The sequence below is a fragment of the Micromys minutus genome (genome assembly GCF_963924665.1).
Source record: "Micromys minutus genome assembly, chromosome: 25".
NCBI classification, from domain to species: Eukaryota; Metazoa; Chordata; class Mammalia; order Rodentia; family Muridae; genus Micromys; species Micromys minutus.
This window is the reverse complement of record NC_137960.1, coordinates 6,992,980-7,017,226: the sequence shown is the minus strand read 5'-3', so window position 1 is coordinate 7,017,226 and position 24,247 is coordinate 6,992,980. Positions and strand designations below refer to the sequence as shown.

The following is a 24,247-nucleotide window of genomic DNA, read 5'->3' as shown; positions in this document are numbered from 1 at the left end:
GTGCTCTGGAGCCAGGATTTGAGACCAGCTTGTCCCCTAAAAGTAAGCAGGTGTGTCAGGGACAAAAGTCAGGATTCACGTGGTCATATAAAGGTGGTGAGCCACTCGAAATGGGGAGGGGGGGGGCCGGAATTGCTACAAACGTAATATCCCAGGTCCCTTTCTCAGAGAGCATCCCACAACACTAGCCTTCAGGATGCTATGGCACTGGGAACTTGGGAACAAGGGAGAGATGGACAGACACTATGGAGGGATGTTTCCATATCTCCACACTCAGTACCCAATGTCCCAAATACACAGAAGCCTTTGAGCCAACAGCTTTGTCATTCCAAAGATGGGGTAGCCTCCTGTAGCTCCTCCACGATCATACCAAGACAGCAGGTCACCTCTAACACCTCAGAACAGATTCTAGGAATGATTCTTCCCTCTCTCTCTCTCTCTCTCTCTCTCTCTGGTCAGCAGACCCCACATGCAAGCTTACCTGGTGGGCTCATCAAAGAACATGACAGGAGGGTTGTTGACCAGCTCTAATGCAATGGCTAGGCGTTTCCGCTGGCCACCCGAGAGACTCCCTGTGCGTGTGTTGGCACAGGGCAGCAAGCCCAGTGCTGTTAGGATCTCTTTGACCTGCGGGCAAACAAAAACAAAAAACCCAGAGTCTCTATTAGGAAAACAACCTGAGGCTGGTGGGATATCCCACCCTGCTGGGTCAGACCTTGACAGTCTATACACACATGTCTACAGTGCTGGGCTGTCCCAGGTCACCCCAAGTAAGTGTCCCTGTATGGAGAGACAGGAATAACTGACAAGAGGCAAGAAGTGGCATTGGGGGTTCAAGCCAAGGGTTGGAGTCTTCACACATCCTCCGGCTGGTGACCTAATATCAGCTTTCCCTTCTAAGCCAAGCTTAGCATCTAGCATGAAGAAAAGACCTATAAATATTTGATCAGTGGATGGATTAATGGACACATGAGTAGGTGGGTGATCAGATCTGTATCCAGCACCGGCTGTCACCTACCATTCATGCAGTGAAGACCTCAAGGTGCCTCGTTGAAACACCGAGCACACAGTAAGTACCCCACCCGTTTCTCATCTTACACGAAACATGTGAACAGTTTCCCTCGAAAGTTCCCTGAACCGGCCATGTCATGAGAGTCATGTAAACTGGTTCAAGGCAGGGAACAGGTCTGTATTGTTACTGACACAGTGGCCACCCCATGCCCAGGGCCCTGGGATAAAGGCTGAGAATAGAAACAGGTACAGTTAGTTATATGTAGAGTCTTCTGACTGGCCCACAATGGTGACCTAGTATTGGCTGAGGGAAACAAACAGGACAGCAGGCTCTTGGGAAGCAGAGGCTGATCCAGCTGCCGCAGCTCTGCCAGGCTCCTCTCCAGGGCACTCAGTGATTCTCTCCAGAGTTTGCCTAAAGGCAGGACAGCTCTGAGGCCGCCAGGCCCTGGTGGCCATACCAGGAGGATCTTGGCCAGTGGCTTCTCTGGGGAGATGAGGTCATCCAAGAGGAGAGAAGGCACAAAGGAGAAACTTTCCACTCTGGACTTTTAAATTCCTCATTCGTGGTTGGTACCAAGTGAAACGCTGGTGAGCCCCGAATCTAATGCTGGTGGGGCTGGGGACCCGGGTTCAAGTCCTCCTCTGCCTCTTCTTGTTCATACCCTCAGCACAGCACCATGGTCTCCTTCTGGAATGCCATGGCTCTGAGAGACGGGTGTCAACCTGGGAACAGCGTCCATGTGGCTGTCCAGGAAGAGCCATGATGGGCAGCCATTTCTTTTAGGCATTTTTGCTTCTTGCCGCAGTGTCTGCTGATTTTCTCAGCATGAGGCTTCCAGGCTCTTCCAGACAGCTAGCTGATCCCGCAGGGTTGCTGGGGTGGTCTCCTCTGAGAGGTATTCTATACACAAAGCGCACCCCGACTTTTTCAGGGAAGTTTATGGCAGGGAAGTGGAAACAGAGTCTACCCGTTGGTGGCTGTCTCTCTGCCCACATGATACCTGACCTGTTTTCGTCAACTTGGCCTTAGCAAGGATATTATCTATATAGGTTGGTTTTGGTATCAAGTAGTCAGAAAGAAGGGAAAAAAAAAACTTTACAGGTTCATTTTTGTTTTGTTTTCCAAAATAAGTGAACAGAACACCAATACAAGAGAAAACAGAAATCCCCATGGTCACTTGAATCCAAGTCCTCTTGGAGTCTCATCCTCTAGGGATGGTCTCAGCAGCCCAAGACTGCCCATGGTGATCTCCCTCTTGAGGAAGCAGCTGTACCAGAGAGCTCCTCAGGGCCAAGATGCCTTTTCTGGGAAAACAAAGCAGGCTATAAAGAGCATACTCCATGATGTGCTAGAACATTCCATTCCATTCCATTCCATTCCATTGTTCTTCCACATCCTATACATAGCATTCACTGAGGTGCTACAGGGGCTGATGGGAAATGAGTCAGGGTAGTGCCCTGCTGCAAATCTGTCCGTGAGATGCCTGTTATGGACTCTTGGAAAAGGCAAGAGCTGTACTGATCTGAAAAATCCCATAGCAAGCAGAATTTCTGGTAACACACATACACACATGCTGGACCACACAACCGCCTCTGACCTACGTGGTTGGCTCTCTGTGACACTCAGCATGGGCCATGATTAGGGGATGGATTTGGGTTTAGCTCCTGGGACATTTCACAGAGCAGAATAATGGAAGCTGGGCTCATGTGAGAATCCTGTCATACTGAGGCCTATGAATTTTTTTCCAGAAAGTTCCAGGCCTCTCTAAAAGATGCCACTCCAGCTGCAGAGTGGGCACCCTGTCCAGCACCCAGGAGAGGTACTGAAGCTAGAAGCTAGACTCTAGATAGTGCTAAACAGCATCAGAGGCAAAGACGGCATGAGAGGCCAAATGCCTGGTTCACAGTGGTCAGAGGCCTTAGTCCACTGAATTCTGCTTCCCCAGCTGCACAGGAAAAGGCTGGCCGCAGCACCATCTCTCCATCCTATAGTGATTTAATCAACTTGAAAGATGCTGTCTTCTTCAGGCAATGCTGCCTGAAAGGTGGTGGGGTCCCGAGCATGGTTCACATAGGCTGTTATCTAGAGAGGTGCAGAGAAGCCACCTGTGTAGTTAGCTCTACTCTGTAGGACCCTCCCCTCTGGTCTGCTCATCTCCACGTCTGTGGCTGGCCCTGACCTTGGCTCTCTGGTTTGAGTCCAAGAGCAAAAGCTCCATTCCCAATTGCTCACCCTCCAAAGAGACCAGCATCTTCCACATTAGGGAGGAAAATCAGCACAGACACTATTACTTTACTTGGTGGCAACTGTCAGATACTGGCGAGGCATCACAGAGGTTGGATGGTGTAGAGCCCGAGAGGCTGGTAGATGGGAGAGACCAGGGATGGGAGGTGGTCCCAAGGCTACCACAGTCTTCTGATATGTCACTAGGAGCCACAAGGATGCTCCGAAGGAGAGAGCGCCCTCTGGGCTAGCTTCTGGCTTCTGTCAGGTTCAGCACTGTTCCAGTGTGGGTGGCTTTCCTCCTTGCCAGTGAAGAAGAAACACTGGGCCAGGGAGCGCTGGGGCAGGCATCAGATAAAGGACAAAGGACCCGGTTCTTCGGTATAGGTCATCTCAGGCTCACCTTGGCACACCGTGTTCTGACACTTGTTTTTTTTTTCTTTCCTTCTTTCTTTCTAGAGCTTTCTTTTGTCATCCCAATGGTTACTTGACTTAAGTCAGCTCAGGTTGCCATGACAAAGTATCCCAAACTGAAGGCACAAACACCTGAAATGCGACCTTAGAGTCTGAAAGCTGATTGGTTAAGCTCAAGGTGTGGGAGGTACTGGTTCTCCCAGCCCCTCCTGATCCCTCTCTTTCCGGCTTGAAGATAATGTCTTCTCCCTGGACCCTCAAGAGAAATCCTTCTGAGTGGGCTTATGTCCTCCTCTTCTTGCAAGGACAAAGTGAAAGTGGACCAGGGCCATCCCAATGACCTCTGTAAACAGCCTGTTAAGTCTGAAATCCTGGGCTTTGAGTTGTGGCATATCAACTTGGGAGGTCAGCCCCTCAGCCTTGTCTCTTCTTGTCTTCATTCAAAAGAGAAATGGAGGTAGGTCTGGGGATGGGAGTCAGAAGGAGACTTGGGGGTGATATCTTTCTAAGTCACATGATTCAGAGAAGACTGGGAGCCACAGAGGCTCTTGAAGCTCACCCTACAGGATGAGGTCACAAGCCCCCATTCTACTGCCCACATGCGCCCCCACCCCCATATCTTCTTTGTGTTGGCTACAAATGGTCCAACAACCTTCCCCTCGATCACAGAATAAGAGAATTCCACAGGAAAGTTTTTTCTTTTTTTAGTAGTTCCAGGGAACTGTTTTCACCTCAGAAACGAATTCTTCGTCTCCATAGTGCATACCTCACTAGCATGACAGAGAACCCCAGAGTGTGAGGATCCTGTGAGAGAGAAGAAGGGGGACCCTCAGGCTACCTGGTGCTTCCTTTCCATAGCCAGCCACTGCAGTATACAATATATTAGCCGTTCTAGGCAGTGGAGGGGTTAGGGTTGAGCATGTGAACTGAAGGACAACAAATACTGTCCCCTGGGAACCACCAGTCATCAGCACTACCCCCACTGCTTGGCCTTGGAAGGTGTCAGAAGGCACAGATAACATCACGGAAGGGGCCTTCAGCAACATATCTCTTCTGCAGAGCATCTCAGTAGCACTAGAGACAACAAGGAATAGGCAAGCTGAGCTTCCCTGGGTACCGGTGAATATGGACTGAGAGGCATTCCCTTACCCCTGGGACTTCCTGGGGCTCCTACAGGGTCTTGCTTGTTTCCTTCTCTGTTCCTTGAGGGCTCAGGGAGTCAGGGGAATTGATAAAAGGGAGGAGGAGAAGTCTCAGCTAGGCTGAGATGTTTTTATTTTCTTTCTAAACAGCCGGTTAATAAGCCGCAAGAGCCCGGTTTCTCCTTGCAAAGGTGTGTGGGTGGAGGGGAGTTATTTTTAAACCAATGACTAACCGTCCCTATTGTCAGTGTTTCTTTAAAAAAAGAATAGTTTCATCTAAAATATATTAAACACCCAAAGGGGTGGAGCCCCTGGCCAGGCCCTGAGGTTTGCATCTTCTGGTTATTGAGTAGGAAGAGGGGCTAAGGCTGCAGACTCCTAGATCTAAATATCAGTCTAGCCCTAGAGCCATATCTCCTGGACTCCAACAACTGTACACACCTTGCTACGCACATTCTGATTACCCCCCCCACACACACACATGCACTCAAGGGGAAGCAAAGAAAACTAACAGAAAAATAGCCAGAAAGAACAAGCCCCCCTCCCTTCACAGTTCACATGTGCTTATATCACACTCTGGAACATGTGTGGCTTGGAGCAGCAAACTCACCATCTCCCGTCTGCCTTCATCCTTCTCCTGCAGCTTCAGATGCGCGGACACCTGTGGATGAGAGAACAGCAGTGAGGTGGGGTCTTAGTCAGGGTCTACTGCTGTGAATAGATACCATGACCAAGGCAAGTCTTATAAGGACAATAGTTTCAGAGGTTCAGTCCAGTATCATCAAGGTGGGAACATGGCAGCATCCAGGCTGGAGAAGCTGAGAGTTCTATATCTTCAATCTGAAGGCTACTAGCAGAAGACTGACTTCCAGGCAGCTAGGATGAGGGTCTTAAAGCCAACACCTACAGTGAAACACCTACTGGAACAAGGTTACACCTCCAAATAGTGCCATTCCCTGGGCCACAGATATTCAAACCACAGCAGGCGGCTTCAGGACACATGAGTCTCACAGGATCCAAACAAGGTCCACGGTCACACCATAGTCAAAGTCATACCATGGTCAAAGCCACACCACAGTTAAAGCAACACCATGTTCCAAAGCCACACCACAGTCCATGGTCCCATCAACTTTTGAGCTGCTTGGTGGATTCATGAGACCCAAGAGGACTCAGCTTCAAACATCCATGGCCTGAGAAAAGAGGTGGGCATCCTAGGAGAGCCATATGGGTCTGCTATGCTTCTGTTTATCTCTCAGTTGCCAATGAGATAACCCAGATGTGCACCTCACAGAGACAAGGAAACCCTAGGCAGTTGGGTTTGAAAACGGCTTGGAAGGGGACCAGTAACACACCCAGGACCTCCACAAATCAGGTGACAAACCATTACTGACTTGAAGTTGTCAATGCTGGGAGGATCCACAGTTGGGCAGGCGTGGGATAGCGGGATGAACTTCCTGCTTCGCTTATTCAGATCCGTTTACCAGGATAGTGTGGGGTCCCCAGCCTCGCTTGGTTAAACCCTGAGACAGACTCATCTGGCCCAGGTTCAGCCCTGTTTAGATCATACCCAACTCTGTACTTGGGTACAGCTGGGCCCCAGTTTCCTGAACCAGCACAACAATCTATTTAAAATCTACCTCATCAGTGAACTTGCTGAAGGGGTCGGGTCAGAGACTGAGAGGCAGGGGAGGGGACTAAAGAGGCTCTGGGCCTCGGAGTGGGACAAAAGTAGGCCTGCATTACCTCTACAAGGCCAGCTGCCCATCTTGTGACACCGAGTGTTGTGAGAACGGGTCAGGATGGGCACGAGGCAAAAGAAGCACATAAAGATGTCAACTGCCATAGGTTGGTAGCCAGCGGCCAGGAAGCGGGGCCCATGGGAAGCAGGACTTCAAAGGGTCAAAGGTTAGAGAGAAACATTCCCAAAGGTGCTGTGCAAGCCCCGGACTGATTGTGTGATTATGAAAACAGACATATTTCCCAGCAAGACCCAGAAGAGACACACCATCGCCACAGGAAAGAACAGGGAAGAAGCTGGAGAGTCAAAGCGACCACACAGTCCACCAGCGCCTCCCCATCAGATCACTCAAAACACAGAGGGTTACTTGGGGACTCACGTGAAGAACAAGCCCTGAGGTGAGGGAAACCTTCTTAGTAGGCTGCCTGGCCCCGTCTGTATGCAAATCCTCTTAGCCCACCAAAGCTCCACTAGAGGCCAAGCAAGGGGGCAGATCTCCCCTGGAGCCATAGTCCACAGAGACTGGGGGTGGGGGGTGGACAGGTGTCCCCTTACCTAGTACCAGGGCAGAAGAATGAGTTGCAACCCTGCTGGGCCCTCCCTTTCTCTTTCCCCACAAAGCCGGTGAAATCTTAACCCACTTTTCTTTATTGATCTACAACTCCCCTGAAGTCACACAGAGTGCCATGTGGTGGCCACTGCCTAGGCTTTGCCCGGCTCAAGTCATGAACATGAGAGCAAGACCTCTCCATATAAGGCCACCAATACCAACATCCCATCTGCTATCAAAGTGCAGAGCTTCCTACAATGTCTTCCTCAGGACCAGGGGAAGCACAATCCTACTGAGACTCTCTACACAGTGACAGGAAAGCAGAGAAACCGCACCGGCTAGGCAAAGTGAGCCATGATGAGCTGAGTTTTGGTTTTTAAATCCCCATTAATGAGAGACACTCTAGTGGCTTCTTCTACCGACAATGAGACCACGTGGGCTGTCACTGACTATGGGGTAGGTAGTCCTAGTGGGTCCATAGTTCCTGCATTGGTGGGGACACAGTCTATGCAGAGAGGACAGCCTAGCTGTTCTGGAAACCTATGACACGGGCTCCATCTGGACACTTGCATGGCCCTGGTGGGGAAAGTAGTTTGGGCTTATGCACTGGAGTCCCAAGTGAAAATACAAGGAGAAGACACGGGAGAGCAGAGATAACCAGGGCAGGTTCATAAGGACAGCACTGATGAGCCCCAAGGTCCAGGTCCTCCCATCCCTTCCCTGTGATGCTCATCCCTTTTCCAGCAACACCAGGATAGTCTCACAGATGAGGAAGCCACAGCTAAGGGGCTAAGGCAACATCATGGAAGGCCCATAGAGTTAGGCGGGAAACTCAGAGACCCTGGAGCCAGAGCTCTGCCTCAGGGTCCCCACATGGCTCTGGCAGAGCTGTAACCCTGCCCTGTGGATTCATTCTTAGAGGCTCTGCTTATCCCTGCTCCCTAGAGCCTGAACAGACTAGAGCTTGTGGGTACCCAGCAATGGCTGACTCTGTCTTTTACCTGGCAGACAGAAGGGTCCAGTGAGGATCTCAGAGAATGAGCAATCCAGCAAAGACAATGATTCAAGGGCAGAGATGGAGGGGTGAGCCTGCTAGGCTATGATGTAGTCTAAAGCCATTCAGAAAGAGGGAACCTCAACTGAGAAAACGGTCCTGTGAGCAAGCGCCACCCCGGGGGCTGGTGGTCCTAGGTGCTATAGAAAAAGAGGCTGAGAAAAGCCAAGAGAAGCAAACCATGAGGAGCATTCCTCCCTTCGTGGCCCTGCTTTAGTTCCTGCCCCAAATTCCCAGGGTGACAGACTACAATTGTAAGGTGAAATAAACCCTCTCCTCCTCCCTACTTTGCTTTTGGTCATGGTGTGGCATCACAGCAATAGAAATGCTATCTAACTAAGCAGGGGGTAAAGAGATTGCTTAGCCCCTGAGGGGTGGGGGAAATAGGAAGGTGGTTGCCATGGAAACAGTCATTCAACTTAGTGACCAATAATCTCAGAAACTTGATAGTGACTTTGCTAAACAAGATCTATTAAGGCGCCTAGTCTTGGGGATTGTGGCTCACACAACTGTATAAGCAGCAAGTCCAGGGCTGAAACTCTGCTACAGAGAAGGGACCGGATGTGTCCACATGCAGCAGGTCTGGGCCATGCCAAGGGCAGGGGTAGCTCACCATCATGGCCTCCTGAACAGTGAGGTGAGGCAGCAGCATGTCATCCTGCATGATGTAGCATGAGACCTTCCGGAAGCAGCGCAGGTCCCGAGGCATACCGTTGATAAGGACTGCCCCCTTCATGCCAGTCTCCCTGCCCAGACAAGAAGAAAGGGAGCCATCAGGAAGGTCACCTTCAGGTGGTCTGGAGAAGCAAACAAGAGAGGGGGCCTCCCTCCCTCCTAGACTCTTCCCAGTAGAACCATTCACCATGGCAACAGGATGGAGGAGAGGGACCAAGTGATCCAGAGTACCACACTTAGGTGTGGCCAGTGACCAGTTCAGACTGGTCAAAGTGCAAGCAGAGGGCCTTCTCTCTACAGGTCAGAGGGTTGGAAGCCTCTCCTGTGTCCTGACAGGGATGGAGGGCCACCCAACCTCCCCAGAAGCAACCCTGTCAGTTTCTCCTGTGTGTGCCCATGGGGCCTGTTGCCTCTCAGGTGCTTCTAAACACCAGAAGAGCTGGCTTCCAGAGACTCTCCATCTTCCTTTTCACCCAAGGACACATCTCTGCAGCTCTCCTTGCCTGTTGCCATGGACAACAGCAGCTTTATGGGACCTGTAGGGACTAATAAACTCATCCCGGGTTCCAGCTTCCCAAGGCCTACTGCCAAGGCCCAGGGCTTTGTAGTGGGTCCGACTTTGCTCCCAGGCAATGGGCAGATCCCCTGGCTTCCCCTGGGTACCCAGCCTGGCAGGGCTGACTCCGCATCTCTGGGATGCACAAGTAAGTACCCTTGGTCATCTAGGAACTGCTATGATAGTCCGAAAATCAGCCGGCCCCAAGAAACTTTTCCACTGGCTCAACTCCGGGAGTTGTGAAGTTGGCTTTGATCTTTAAATGTGATCTTTAAAAGCTCCTAAAGGGGAGCTTATAGTGACGGTTTTAGGGGAAAAATCATAATTTCTGATATTAGGAAACAATTCAGCACGCTAAGGGATGGTGAGATTTATCTTTCTCCTCCCTCCCCCAGTAATTGAAATCATTAGTATTACAGGTGTCTATTATTATTTTCAGGAACTATACTATGTTCTGGCTTGCATCTGAAATGTCTCCCACAGGGTGTGCTTGAACTCTTGATCCTCAGATTGTGGTACTGATATGGGAGGCTGTGGGGCCTGGGTGGTAAAGGAGGATTGCTGAGGACAGGCATTTAAAGGTTGACGCCTGGCTCTACCTCTGGCTTCACACTATCTGATTCCTGGGCAGTGCCAGGAAGTGAGAAGCCTTCACGTGTGGGACAAACCCAGGTGCTTCATCTGGCATGACTGTTCCCTCTGAGACTGTGAGCCAAAACAGACCCTTCCTCCCTTACGATGCTTCTGCGATATGGATTTGGCCATAGCAACCTGACAGTAACTGACACGTGTCCTAGCAGACTCTGAAATTATGTGGAGTTTTTTTTGTACATCATATGGACTGTGACTTTTCCCGTGTGTGTGTGTGTGTGTGTGTGTGTGTGTGTGTGTTAAAGCATAATTAATAAATTAAGTATGGCAAGAGATTAATAATGACCACTAATGGAACAGAACCATTACAATGTGTTGTCAACAGTCTTGTCCTTGAACTCTGGGGACATTATTGAGGAAAACAAGGGTCCCTTACACAGCCCTCCACATCGCTCAGGCAGTCTGATAGCCTAGACAGTTACTAGGCACAGAGTGTGGACACACTGATCCATGTCCAGGGTAACAAAGGTGGCATCAGATTTCATCAGATTTCATTTCTGATAAAAGTGTACAAGGTTTGAATAGCCAAGAATGGGATTTTAATTCTTTCCCATCACGGTTAGCTATGGATTATTGCTGCTGCTACTCCTTGCTCTAGCGCCCAAGCGAACCCTGTGAGAACAGGATTTTAGAAAGCCTTTCTTCGCCACTTCAGAATCATTCACAGAGGAGCGACCTTGGCATGACCTTGGGGATGGTGAAGCCTAAAGCCCCAAACAACCATGGCAAACAAAAGCCTTTGACATGGCAGCTCCTTGTTCGTTCTCTTCTAACTGTCCAGAGTGCTGTCCTATTGGCTCGCCGTCTTCTGAACAGTGCTTCTGAGCAGATCTTGCCCTTGGTATATCTTCCTGTCCAGAAGGTGGACTGGGGGCCGAGCTTATTAGGAAACTGCCTAGTTCACCTGCTACGGTCTCATCTTTACATATGCATGGTATCATCAGTAGGTGCAGACTTTCAGTACTGCTTCTCTGAGCTGTTTCCTTCATGGATTCTCAAGCTCTGGATGCAAACATGCAACACACACAGAGAGGCACACAGGCACGCATGTCACAGGTACTCATCATGCACACATGCATGGTTTCCCAGGAGCCCATGTATAGGAGCAGAGCTCGTGGTAGCAAATGGTTGACGAAGTGTCCTCAGGGGCTGCACTGAAGCAGCTCCGCCCCTCACCCAGCTTTCTCTGCTGACATCCGCTCACCTGTATCCTGCTAGAATGTTCATGAGCGTGGACTTCCCAGCTCCGGAAGGACCCATGATGGCCACCAGCTCTCCACTGTTGAATTTCCCAGAGATCCCTTTCAAAAGGGTCTTGTATCCTGCAAAATGCAGATTGGAATTCGTTTTCTAACTGTTGAGTGCTTTCTTTGACCCCCCCCACCCAATGCTGAACTGCTGGGGCCAAAGGCACAGTCTCCCACCGTGCGGTGTGAAGACCTACAGTGATGTTTCAGACTAGAAGCTGACTTTGTGCCTGTTTTATGTACTGTCTGTTTCCCAGACTGACCTCACACCTTAGACCCATGATCACAGCATATGCATCTTGCTTGAGTTTTTCAGAGCACATGTCTAAATGGCATCCAGGAAGATCCACCATTCCCACCTCAAAAAGAGGGCAGGTGGATAGAGCCTATATAGCCCCGGACCGACTGACGGTCATCTCCTTTTCCCAATATGGTACCCATGTGCCTGTAGCAAGTTTTGTTTTTTTTTTTTTTTTAACCTTACCCCCTTACATACTTACAAATACTGTGTACAAATTATTTGTATGAAAAACTACTTTATATTAAACCTTATAATCAATGAAATGTTGATTGGTTTATTGGATAATTGAAAGGGCTTATTGTCACACAGTCACACCAAATGTCTAGGGAATGTCTGGCAAGTGTTATCTGCCTGGATCTTTAGAAGAGGGTGTGGGGGGGGGACCACATCCGAAACAAGCCTGAGCACTCTGGCTTTCAAACAGACTGTGGAAATGTGCTATCAATGATAAATGAGAACAACCGGTTCAGAGCTAACGGTGCCAGCTCAGACTCGGTGTTTGGTGCGGTGTCAGATAAGAACCCACCCTATGGAGACAGGCAAGCATTACACTCCAGTTCCTCTGCATGAAGTCTAAGGAGATCTCATGAGCCGGGTTATGTGGGGAACTTACCTGGGTTTCCCCAGGCTCTGGCGAGCACCCAGAGCCCAAGAGAACGCTCTCTACACAGTCTTACTGTCTTTCACAGATGGGACACTTGGACATTCCTACCTGTCACCAGGTGCCACCTTAATTTGGACGAGGAGTCCCTGGAGCCTTATTTAAGTGAGGCATGGGGAAGCGGAAGCTAGAGCCAGGAAGCCTGCTGCTCAGAGACTGAATCATTAAGCAGAGGAGGCTGGCTGTCAGCTGTCACCCCAGAGGGCTGAGAATCATCCCAACGGGAAAAGGGGGCCCAGGAACAAAGGGAAGGGCACCGAGGGAAGCACTAAGCTGCAAAGGAACCAGTACCCTACCTGATGGCACAGGAGAGCAGGAGGTGACTGAGCAGGGAAGGATAGCTGTGTCTGCCTTAGAGGACAGACAGGAAGAGCAGATGCATAGGGGAGCTGGGGACAGCAGAAGCCAAGCTCCTACAGGCTCATCAGTTCTCCCCTGTGGGGACAGATGTGAACCTCCAGGGGCGCCAAATGACATCACCAAGGGGCTAGTAAATGCCCAGGTGCCTGTTCATTACTATACTTCTCTGCCTAGGCTGGAGTTGGGGTTACTGTCGAGCAAATGGCTTCCCCTCTAAGGACCCTCAACCCCTGCTGAGTCCCCAGGATCTGGAAGCTGCTCAAAGCTGGGATCGGGTCCCTGAGATGGCCACCTGCTGAATGAAAGCCAAAGGTGGCTCACTGGAGAAAGACAGACTTCTGAACACAGCTGGGCTCCCAGCCCCCAATTAACAGATGGTGTGTGTGTGGCCAGGTCTAGAAGCCTCCTGCCCCCACTTCCCCTGACATGGCAGGCAGCTGCTTTAGAGTCCTGGCTTTGTACAGCCAGGGCAGCACCAGATAGCTGCTTCTCTTAGAAGTCAAGACTACGGGGCTGGAGGGATGGCTCAGTGGTTAAGAGCACTGACTCTTAACCTGCTCTTCCAGAGGTCCTGAGTTCAATTCTCAGCAACCACATGGTGGCTCACAACCATCTGTAGCAGGATCTGATGCCCTCTTCTGGTGTGTGAAGACAGTGACAGTGTGCTCACATACATAAAATAAATAAATAAAATCTTTTTAAAAAAAGAAGCCAAGACTACATACATTCCTTTGCCTGCAGACAAATCAGTCCTTCCTCCTTTCCCCCCTTTATCCATTTTTCCTGTGCATGCGTGTATTCATGCTTGCATGTGCTCAGAGGCTTGCACATTTGTAGAGGCCAGAGGTGGATGCTGGGAATCATTCTCCATGACTCCTCCACCTTATTGAGGCAGGATCTGTCAATCAAACTCAGAAATCGAGGATATGGCTAGCCTTGCTCTAGTTAGCTTGCACTGGATCCCCTTTCTCGTCCTCCCCAGGCTGAAATTATGGGTGGCTCCAGCATGTCCGTGACTTCTGAGGTTCCAACCTCTTCTCCACACTTGTATGAAGCCTTTCCTCTTTAGACATGCTCCCTAACATACCCATGAGCCTCCGCTTGTCACTCCAGACTCTCCCCAGATGAGCTATATGTCTCATAGGACATCACCTGTGAGATAAACTAACGCCAGGAAGCAGGAAGCTGAGCAGGGTGGGAATGTGAGAGCCCTTTCCCTCTCCTGTGCTGAGGGCATTTCACGAACTGAACCTTCTCAGTCCGCTAACTAAAGGAGACACAGGTGGTATAACTCAGGATTGGAACTACCTTTCTTTTTTGCTCATGCTAGTGTTTGCCTATGGTGTTCTTCTGTACATTTTGCACACACAGAAAGATTCAGAGAGGGCTGGCCACCACCATTTCCACCTTGCAGCCTAGCCAAGGAAAAGCAAGGTCCCACAGCTTCAGCCAGCCTGAGGCAGTCCACAAACCTGGGGCCGCCTGCATCTTTGCCAGCCTGGGCAGAGCAGCGTGCAGATCTCAGCAGCCCCTCTTCCCCTGACTGCTCCTGTGAGCAGACTCAGTCTTCACAGAATGTAGCTGCTCAATCCAGTTGTGAAACATGCTAGGTGTGTTAGTCCCTTACTGGTGGCGCCTGGTGGCCAAAGGCTATGTGATGGCCGTGAAGAGATGATCATTCATACCCATGGGGGTTAAGGGTCCTGTCTGTGTGTGGGGTACGGCACCAGCTTCAACCAAGAAGCATTCACAAAATGAGACAGCTCTGACCCAGCTGCTTACGCCTGGGGTCATTTTCAAAGAGCCAGAACCATTCCTGGGAAGCCTGAGACACACTAGGGCTTTTCTATACTGGGTACTGTACTAGGGATGTCAGTCTGGAAGGAATCTTGTCCCCAGCATCTGCCCTCTACCACAATGGATGGGCGCTGCCCCACAGGTCAATGTCTGCTGACTGGCACTCCAGGGATCCAGCAGACAGAGGACACCCCATAAGTGGCAGCTAGAAAACCCACAAGGAAGGAAAGGGAGATGTATGTCTTGACAGTATGCTATTAGCATCTTTGTTTGGAGAACTACTGTAGATTTCTGAGGAGCAGACTGTCCCCAGGTGGAATGCAATCTGCATCTATGACCCTGGCACCCCCAGAGGGGGAAGTGGGGAACAGTGCTTTGCTGTTTTGGGGGGAAGGGAGAGGATGTGGAGGCCAAGAGAACTTCTGGGGCCTCAAGGAGGAACTGTCCACACTGCCTCTGGGTCCGGCTATCTCATGGCAAAGGCCACTGGGCTCCACCTACTTCCTGGGGCAGACTGAGAAACTGTCAGAAGACAAAAGCTCCCAACCCCAGCCAGACTCCCAGCAGAGCCAGACAGTCTGAGGTCATCTGCTAAGAGGCAAGTGTGTGTGGACCCCTGAGCCTCAGGGCCTGGAGCTGGCAGAGCCTGAAAATGGTAGGTGAATCAGGACTGACCATTCCTTCCTTAGATAGGCAGCCCAGACTGAAGAGCAAGTAAAACAAAGAGAGGCTGAGGATTTGTTTCCTCTTATCTAAATAGCACAGGCTCAGGGAGGAGTTGGGGAGGGGGGCAGAAAGGAGCAGGGCAAACATAAATGCTCATAGCACTCCAGCCTATTGGGACTGTCACCATGTGCACGGGGGACATTCTCGTCTATGTGTGAACACACCAAGTGCCTGTAGGTTGTCTGTTATACACACCATAGTGGCAACCTATCCTCGACACAGTGTACACACTCATCCATCACAGACATGCACGCACCTGAACCACACAAACGGTACACACACACGCTAGGTCCTGAGCTCACAGCCGGGCTGCCCCTGCCTGCCCTAGCATGCATGTATCTGGCAGTCACCTGCATCGGCCTGCAGGAAGCAGCGTTCTATTAGGCAGAACTTTTATGCTTCTACAAATCGAAGGTACTCTCTTTACAGGCGTCTAAGCCTGGCTAGGACAATTGGAAGATAGCTCTCAAGGTCCAAATGATGACACTGTACCAATGAGGTCTCCAGATGGGCTCCAAATGCCCCCATCAACATTAACCTGAAGGCAACCCAGCTGCCCCACCCTCTACAACCAAGGCCCAAACTGTGCATAGCTAGTGTTCCTAGGACAAACCTAACATCACTTCCTGCCTCCCCCCATCACCCTGTCTCCTTTTAGCTCCTATCTGATAGGATCTGGCTCCAGAACACACTGCCTGCCATTTCTGAAGCCAAAGGCCCCAAAGAAAGACGTATATATTCTTCTCTTCCTCCTCTTCACCATTCTTATTTCATCATTTTCTATGATGAGTGTTTGGCCTGTACCACTGGTGCCCGTGGAAGCAAGAAGAAGGGTTTAGATCCCTCGGAACATGTAGTTGTGAATCCCCACGTGGTTGCTGGGAACCATACCAGGGTCCTCTGGAAGAGCAGTCGGTGTTCAATATTACTGAGTTTTTTAGTCCCAGAGGCACATAATCTTAGTACTGGCAGCATTTCTTCCCTGCTCTCTTTGGGGGGCTTTCTCCCCAATGCCCAAGGACCTTCTGAACTGCCAGTTGGCCACATCGTGAGACAAACCTAACCCTGTCAAATCAAATGGCTGCTCCTGGTATCCTGAAGGACAAAGGGGGTTTGGAGCAACAAGAGTGGTGGTTTTGGACATCTGGGACATTGTTCTGGTAACAGACATGTGGGCCTGAAGGTACAAAGGAATCTGTCTAAGTCACGGGGAACCAGTACCTGAGGAAGACATTGTGATGTATCTCCAGATGCACCATTGGCTGAGTGCCTCTCTTTGCAAAAGGTATAGGAGATCTCCTATGCTAATTATGATGACCTGTATATGCTTGGCCCAGGGAGTGGTACTATTATTAGTGTGGCCCTACTGGAGTAAGTGTGTCACTGTGGGTGTGGGCTTTAAGACCCTCACCCTAGCTGCCTAGAAGTCAGTCTTCTGCTAGCAGCCTTTGATGAAAGTGTAGAACTCTCAGCTCTTCCTGCACTGTGTCTACCTAGAAGCTACCATGCTCCCATCTTGATGATAATGGACTGAACCTCTGAACCTGTAAGCCAGCCCCAATTAAATGTTGTCCTTACAAGAGTTGCCTTGGTCATGGTGTCTGTTCACAGCAGTTAACCATAACTAAGACACGAGTCTATGGAGATTCACCAGGGGCTTACACCACCACTGTGCTCTGTTAAGTAATGTGCAGCTGCAGAGCAGGGGTTCCTGTGTCCCTTCGTTCTCAGCTCTACTTTACAAGTGTAACTGTGGTCACTTGGGCCCCCTAATTCTCTGTCCTGACCAATGGTTCCCTTTTCCTTCTCCACACATCTCCTGCTGTAGATTCCTGGCCCCCTAAGTGTAGGCAGAAGCCATTTGCCCTTCCAACCCAGATCCAGGATGTCTAGTTGTACTATGCACAGGATGATATTAAGAAGACAAAGGATATAAATACATTAGTAAGGATGAGGGGAGATGGCCTCTCATCTTCCCCACACCCTCACGAGGCAAGCACGCTCTCCTCAATTCTAGCTTTCCTCTATCCCTTATGCCAACAGCACGCCAATCCATGTAACTGCTTCCTGCATGTCATTAGGCAGCTTCCAATTTAGGTGTTAGAAACCAGTCTTGAGATTTCTCCAGCACTCAGAACTGCAAGAACACACCACTGCACAGTTTTGTGTGTGGTTTCTAGGGCTCGAACTCAGGTCTTCACACTTGCATGCAAGCATCTTACAAAATGAACTGTCTCCTGAGCCCCTGCCTGGTACAGGTTGCTTTCCTGAGATGTCTTGCCGGATTCCATTTTCTGCTGGCCTGACAGGAGGCTCGGACTCCCAGGTCTGGCAGCCATGGTGTACATTCTTGCTCAATGGATCATGAAAATGTTCAAAGATGGCTCCGGGCATTACAGAAAGAACTGAGCAAGAACAACCTGAGGATGTCATTTTGGTTGGGGAGGACAGGGTTTATTCAGCTTACACTTCCACATTGCTGTTAATCACCAAAGGAAGTCAGCACTAGGACTCAAACAGGCCAGGAAGCAGGAGCTGATGCAGAGGCCATGGAGGGATGTTACTGGCTTGCTTCTCCTGGCTTGCTCATCTTGCTTTCTTATACAACCCAGGACTTGACCAGGCCAGGTTTGGCACCAACCACAATGGGCCCTCCCCCATTGATCACTAATGGAGAAGATGCCTTACAGCTGGATCTCAAGGAGGCATTTCCTCAAGGGAGGCTTCCTTCCTCTGTGATAACTCCAGCTTGTGTCAAATTGACACAAAACCAGCCAGTACAGTGAAAAAAAAAATCCCGGGAAATTTACAAGGCTTAAGAGACTTGAGGTTATAAAAGCAGTGAATACCTGCTGGGGGAAGAGAGAATCTCAAGTGGAACTGTCCCCAGGTTGTGCAGGAACCTCTGGGGAGGCAGCTTCTGTGACTTGTCACAGAGTATAGGATGAACATTTAATGATGCTAGTGTCTGAATCACCTATACACCTATGGAAACCCTCACACATGTTCCCGTCACTAACACCAACAATCTCATTGGCTCATCATGCCAACTTTGAGTGTAACTGTTGGTATGTTCTGATGTGAGTTTCCTATCTGAGGCATCCTAGTTAGTTGGCTTTAACTGTCAGTCTGATACAATGTATAGTCCTCTGAGAAAGGAGTCTCAATTGAGGGACTGTGTGAAATCAGAGTGGTCTGCAAGTGTATCTGTGGGGACTGTCTGTTAATCCATGTAGGAGGGCCAGCCCATTGTGGGTGGCATCATTCCTTAGGCGGGTGGTTCTGCACTATACAGGGAAACAGGTTGAGGGTGCACCTGCAAACAAACAGGCAATGTTCTTCAATGACTTCTGCTTCAGTTCCTGCCCTGACTTCCCCCAGTGACAGGCTAAGACCTGGAAGTATTTTATCCAAACAAACACCTTCCTCTCCTAAGTTGCTTTTGTTAGGGTGTTTTTGGTTTTTTTGTTTTGTTTTTTTTTTTTTCACAGCAACAGGAAGGAGACTAAAACACCAGGAGAATAGTGTTTGATCATGTCTCTCCAGGAAAACTCATGCGACAGCCATCCTGTCTCCAGTCTGAGACACTCACTCAGCCCCCTAGGCCTCAAAGCCTGATCACATTCTCCAATTCTGCCCCAATACTTCACCTCTACTGAAATTTTTGTTCTCCTGTATTTTTTCTTGTTACTGCTTAACTATATTCATCCTTAAAGAGTCTAGATAATTTTTTTTGCATGCTTCTGGAATTTATATAAATGATGGAGTACTGTCTGTCCAAGGCTGTTTTTCTCACCTGGTATTCTAGAATATTCTATAGTGAGTATATCTGTGTTTTGCTAAGTAACTCCTTTTTTCTAGTGGCCACACATGATATTTATTGTTCTTAGACTGGGGTGCTTGAGCAGCGGAAGAGAACTGCAGTACTGGCCACTGTCAGGTCACTCCCCAAGGACCTCAGCCACAAGTCACCACAGCAAAGAGCTCCATCTGCCTGTCCCTGGGCTTTATCTCCATTCTCCTGCTTGGGACACATGGCCCATTTCAGACTGATGCTGGAAGCCACTTGCCAGTTAGTCCAGCAAGGGCTATGGTGTGCCTCACCGTTCCTGAACCCACCGTGTGTAAATCTTCACTTGGCCCCTGTGGATACTCCCCTTACACCTCATTGATCTGTCTGCCTCCACGTTCAGGGTAATGTCTCTATAGTCATGTGACATCTGCTGTATACCCCGAGAGTTAATATGAGTAATTAAAACAGAAATAAATAAAGGAAGTTAAAGAAATGGCAGGGGCCCGGAGAGATGGCTCAGAGGTTAAAAGCACTGGCTGCTCTTCCAGAGGTCCTGAGTTCAATTCCCAGCAACCACATGGTGGCTCACAACCATCTGTAATAGGATCTGATGCCCTCTTCTGGTGTGTGTGACAGCTACAGTATACTCATATGCATAGAATAAATAAATCTTAAAAAAAGAACCTGCTGCTTCTGCGGAGAACAGAAGTGCGTTTCCCAGCACCCAGGTTGGAAAACCCACAGCCACCTGTACCTCCAGCTCCAGGGGACCAGATGTCCTCCTCTGGCCTCTGTGGGTAGCCACACACAGTCACATACATGAAAATAAAAACATGTCACTAAAAACACTGAAATAAAGGAACCAGAGATTGCCAAAGGTCATAAATACTGAATTCTGCCATCCTTGGAGAGTTTAAAGACCATGAAGGTGATGTGACTTGGAAATTATTGCCAACCCACAGAAAGATACAAACATGTCCATCTGTGTTCCAGACAGTGGGTTAACAGCACCTTATAAACTACAAAGTAAGCACGGCTGGCAAAGGAAACATTCATGTTATAAACACAGCCATGCATGCACAGACGCACGCGTGCCACTGTACCGTAAGACAACATCTCTCACTATCTGTAAGGCAAAATGACAAAGTGAAATACTCATGGGGTTATTTTTCAGTCTCTCACATCAGTGAGTTAAAGCCATGACTAAATCAATCCTCTACCCCCCTCCCCCTTCACCTCCCTTACCCTTTGTCTCTCTCTCTCTTCCCCTCTCTCTCCCTCTCCCTCTTCCCTCTCCCCCTTCCTCTCTATCTCCCTCTCCCCTACCTCTTCCTTTGTCTCTCTCCCTCCCCCTTACCTCCCCCTCCCTTCCTCCTCCCTCCCCTTTCCTTTACCCCCTCCCCTCCTCCTCCCTCCCCCTTTCCTTCTCCCCCTCCCCTCCTCCTCCCTTCCCCTTTCCTTCTCCCCCTCCCCTCCTCTCTCTCTCCCCCTCTCCCTTCCCCTCCCTCTCCCCCTTCCTTCTCTCTTTCCCCTCCCCCTCTTTCTCTCTCTACCCTGGAGTAGAGCTGCCCTAGCTATTGCTTATGCTCATGGACTGAGGTTGTTTTATGAAATATTTATTAACAAGTAAATTACCAGAGTGGTGTGGCTGCTCTGCCAGTATCTCTCAGAACTGAAACGCCTCCTAATAATTCCTTTCGGAGCTATTCTAGACCTACTGAAGACTCTGAGAAGCTGCTCTCTGTAGGAGTCCTCTAATTCGGTTCTATGGACCGCTCACATGGCTGATTCGCAAATCCAGAGGCCCTGCATCAGGAATGTAAAGACCACACCCCAGCATGCTGGAACTAATTCAGGCGTAGTAGCTGACTCCAGCAAGTTATCTCTTGGTAACCACCGGATCCTGTGCTAGGTTCTATGTGTGAAGACAAATCGCTATGCAAAGGTCACCTGGAGCCTCAAGTGGGTGTTTCCCACACCTTTATTGGTAGGAACAGGAGTTGCTTGTAAATGACCCCAGCCCTCCATCAGCAAGAGTAATAAGCAGCCTCCGTTGTCCCCTCCCCCTGCACACTAGGACCCGTGTGGCCATATCTATGCCTCAAGTGCAATCTTTAAAATTGGGGGATTGTGACCCTTACGCGTTAGAATCTGTCGTTGTTTAAATAAGGAAACACTGAAGTTCATTACCCAAGAGTGAGAACTGCCAAGTTAGACAATATGGAAATCAGGCTGCAGGAGACGCAGGAAACCAAGCATCGGGGCTTCTGTTGCAATGCTCTGCTGGCACTGCTTGTGTTATCTGCAGGTTTTAGTTTGGGTTTTGTTTTTCTTGTGTGCTGAACCCAGGGTCTGTGCCTGTTAGAGAGGTGCCTTACCACTGACCCACACCCCAGCTCTGCCTGTTTCCCACTTGATCCTAAGATTCTGGAACAGAGGAGTGGAGAAATATCTACTGCATTCTGGCCTGGCATGTTACGGTCAAGTTCTGAGCAGCTGCCTCAGTGGGGCTGGGCACTGAGAGAGGCCAGTGAGACACAGGGTCTGCATGCCTTCTACTCAACACCTGCCAGGCCCTGCCTGTGCCCCATGACACATTTCCATCCTAGGGCCACCTGAGGCTTTGCAAATGGTTATGTCATTTCACGGTCATGGCAGGTAATTTTTCTTCCAGCCAAAGATAGAGAGGGTTAACAGACAAACTCCATGGTTAGAATGGGTCCTTCTTCAGACTTCCTTCCTGCCCCTTCTGACGAGACAGGGTCCTGGAATCCATTCACAGGACATCCTCTGTGGCAGTCCTCAGTGCTAGCTGGCAGTCAGGGATGGAGATCAGAGCTGCCTCATCTGGGGCTTCAGCAACTTGCTTCCCAAACCAGTGACTGGAACCCCATCTCCGTCCACTCTCCACTAAGATCCACCCCCACCCCACTGCAGCCAAGGACCACTACACCAGCTCATTCAAGCTCACACAAGGGGGGAATTAGAATGCATCTCCTGGGTCAATGAGGCAGAAATAAAATCCATGCTGTCTTAAATAGAAGTAGGAACTGCAGAACACAGGAGTTTTGCCCTACACTCAGCACCAATGTCTGCTGTCCCTGACGCTCTGGGGAAAAGGTTCCTCAGCCCAGATCCCCAGGAAGAAAAGGGGCTGAGTAGCTCCTTGGGTTCACAGTGGAGACAGTACCAGGCTCTCCCTTCCCTTGGAAGGCAAGGTCTACATTTCTCTCTGATCCTCCAGTGCTTTCTAGGGGAGGAGCCACTGACATGCAGGGGCTGCCTGGAGCACTGTGAGTGGTCGCCCACCCTGAAACCAGGGGGTGAGCAGAGACACTTCCTGACGCTGCTTTTCCAAGGCTCAAGTGGGGCTCCCGGGTGGCCATGCACCCCTCACTAATCTGAACCAGTTCTCAAGCTGAAGTTGCCCACACACTGGATCTGTGTGACCAGGATGGTGCGAATTCCCACTGTGTATCCCAGACGCACCTGAGTAGCACAGAGTCAACTGTGTTCTGAGGCCTAAACACCACACCAGCAAAGAAATGCCCAACACACAAACAGCTTCATGGGTCTCTGTCGTGTTCGCTCTGAAGGGGGTGGGTCTGTGAAGCAAACTGAATAAACTCCTGGGGGCCGCTAGTCCTCCCCAAAGGGAGAGTTGAAACCTTTAATCTATTCACATCTAAGATGCTTCACTGTTTCATTCCAGGGTCAAGATCTACCTACCTAGAGGGGCCCAACCTCAGTCCAAAGATAGCTATGCAGACAGGCCGGCACACAGTTGCAAACTTGCTTGAAACACTGTAAACTTTTAGGGGAAATGTGTAACTTGACTGTGGGACTCTCAAGCATGAACTCTGCAGACTGCAGCATCAAAGTGCACACACGCCTGTGAAGTGCTCCAGCGTCCTTTTTCAGGGCCCAGGTTTTCTATGCGGAAATCTAAAAGTCAAAGGGTGAGAATGACATGTGTCTCCAGAACTTTCTACCTCAGCCCCACCTCTGCCCTGCCCCTAAGTCCTGGGACTTTTCTTCCCCTGCACCATCTGTGATAGGCAGGTCTATGGAGCAAGCACAGATCTGTAGTCTTGATTTCCAAGGGAATATCCAGGCCTCTGGGCCCGACCTTCCCATGGCACATGGCCCCCACTGTCCCCCACTCCCATCTGTGGCAAGCTTGCTGCTATCCTGGGGATAAGAAGAGCTCTATTGCACCTGAATGTCTTGATTCAATGGGCGCTGAGAAGTGGGGTCCTTAAGCCTGGTGCTCCATCAGAATCCTGGGGGGCAGCTGTTCTACCTATGCTCAAGACTCCCACCACATATCTACGAACCTCACAAGGGAAGGCTTTCAGAAACCCATGTGCTCCACAACAGACCTAGAGAGTGTTGGGGTGAAGGCTTCAGACGCCAATGCCAGCAAAATTCCTTCTAAGCCTGCCCACACCCTGATGCCCTCTTAAACCTACTCGCTGCTCCCTCAGTCCCGTGGGTGGAGCTGAAGGTCATGCTGGCCAAGTGTGAGTAAGCCTGGAATGTTCTGAGTGGGGTTGTTTGTTCTCCCCAAGCATGGCTTGCAGGTGTCACCTGGGAAGAGGACCTGCTGGGGGGGAGCTCCACCCCTTGAAACATCCCAAGCTCGCCAAACCTGTCTCTAGGCTAATTGCTTCCCCCTCACTGAAAGCTACTGTAGGCAGGAAGCACAGGAGTGTTTAAGGTCACTGGGTGGCCCTGATCCTTGGTGGTCCCTGACTGTTTCCTATGACCTCAACGGTCAAAGAGCAGGAACTTAGGAATCACATCATGCTGGGCTTTGCCTTGGGGGTTGCTCCTGTCACTAGCAGGGTCTCTCTGATCTTTGTGCTTAGGTCCCTTCTTTGACAGGATGAAAACTTAGCCTGGCTGGCATCCTATCCCGACCCAACACTGCACCACCATCCTCAGCTGCCTTTCTCTCCTGTATAACCTGGGTCCCCCTGAAGCCCACAACAAGCATGCATGGCGTCCTCAGCACCGTAAAAGGGTAAACTAGTATAGAGGTGCTAAAGTATCATTGCCACACACCCCTTCTCTGGGTCTGACTTAAGGAATGAGGTGCTAGACACCTGAACATTCAGATGACTAGAAGAACTTTCTAGAACAGTTCCTGCAACTCCTTGATTCTGAAGATACCATTTGGCCAAAGGTTCTTAATTTGAGTGTTATGAACATTTATCTACCTGTGGGCCCTGTTTAGAGGGCTGGCCAGGCTGGAGGGTGTTCTGCTCCAACAACGGAGGCCACTCTAGAAGTACGCATTACACACAGACGTGTTGGGATAAGGTTGGAGTAGAGATGTATC

At 50.0% G+C, this 24,247-nt stretch overlaps 1 protein-coding gene across 1 annotated transcript in view; it reads right to left on the bottom strand.

Moving 5' to 3' along the window:
- ABCG1 (ATP binding cassette subfamily G member 1) overlaps nucleotides 1-24,247 on the bottom strand; it is a 52,781-nt gene that overhangs the window by 10,060 nt on the left and 18,474 nt on the right. Inside the window, exons 3-6 of the mRNA XM_080938274.1 lie at nucleotides 11,223-11,340; nucleotides 8,750-8,882; nucleotides 5,405-5,455; nucleotides 482-627 (exon numbers count right to left, since the gene is read on the bottom strand). Of these exons, the coding sequence (XP_080794400.1) occupies nucleotides 482-627; nucleotides 5,405-5,455; nucleotides 8,750-8,882; nucleotides 11,223-11,340 (448 nt within the window). The remainder of the gene's footprint in view (nucleotides 1-481; nucleotides 628-5,404; nucleotides 5,456-8,749; nucleotides 8,883-11,222; nucleotides 11,341-24,247) is intronic.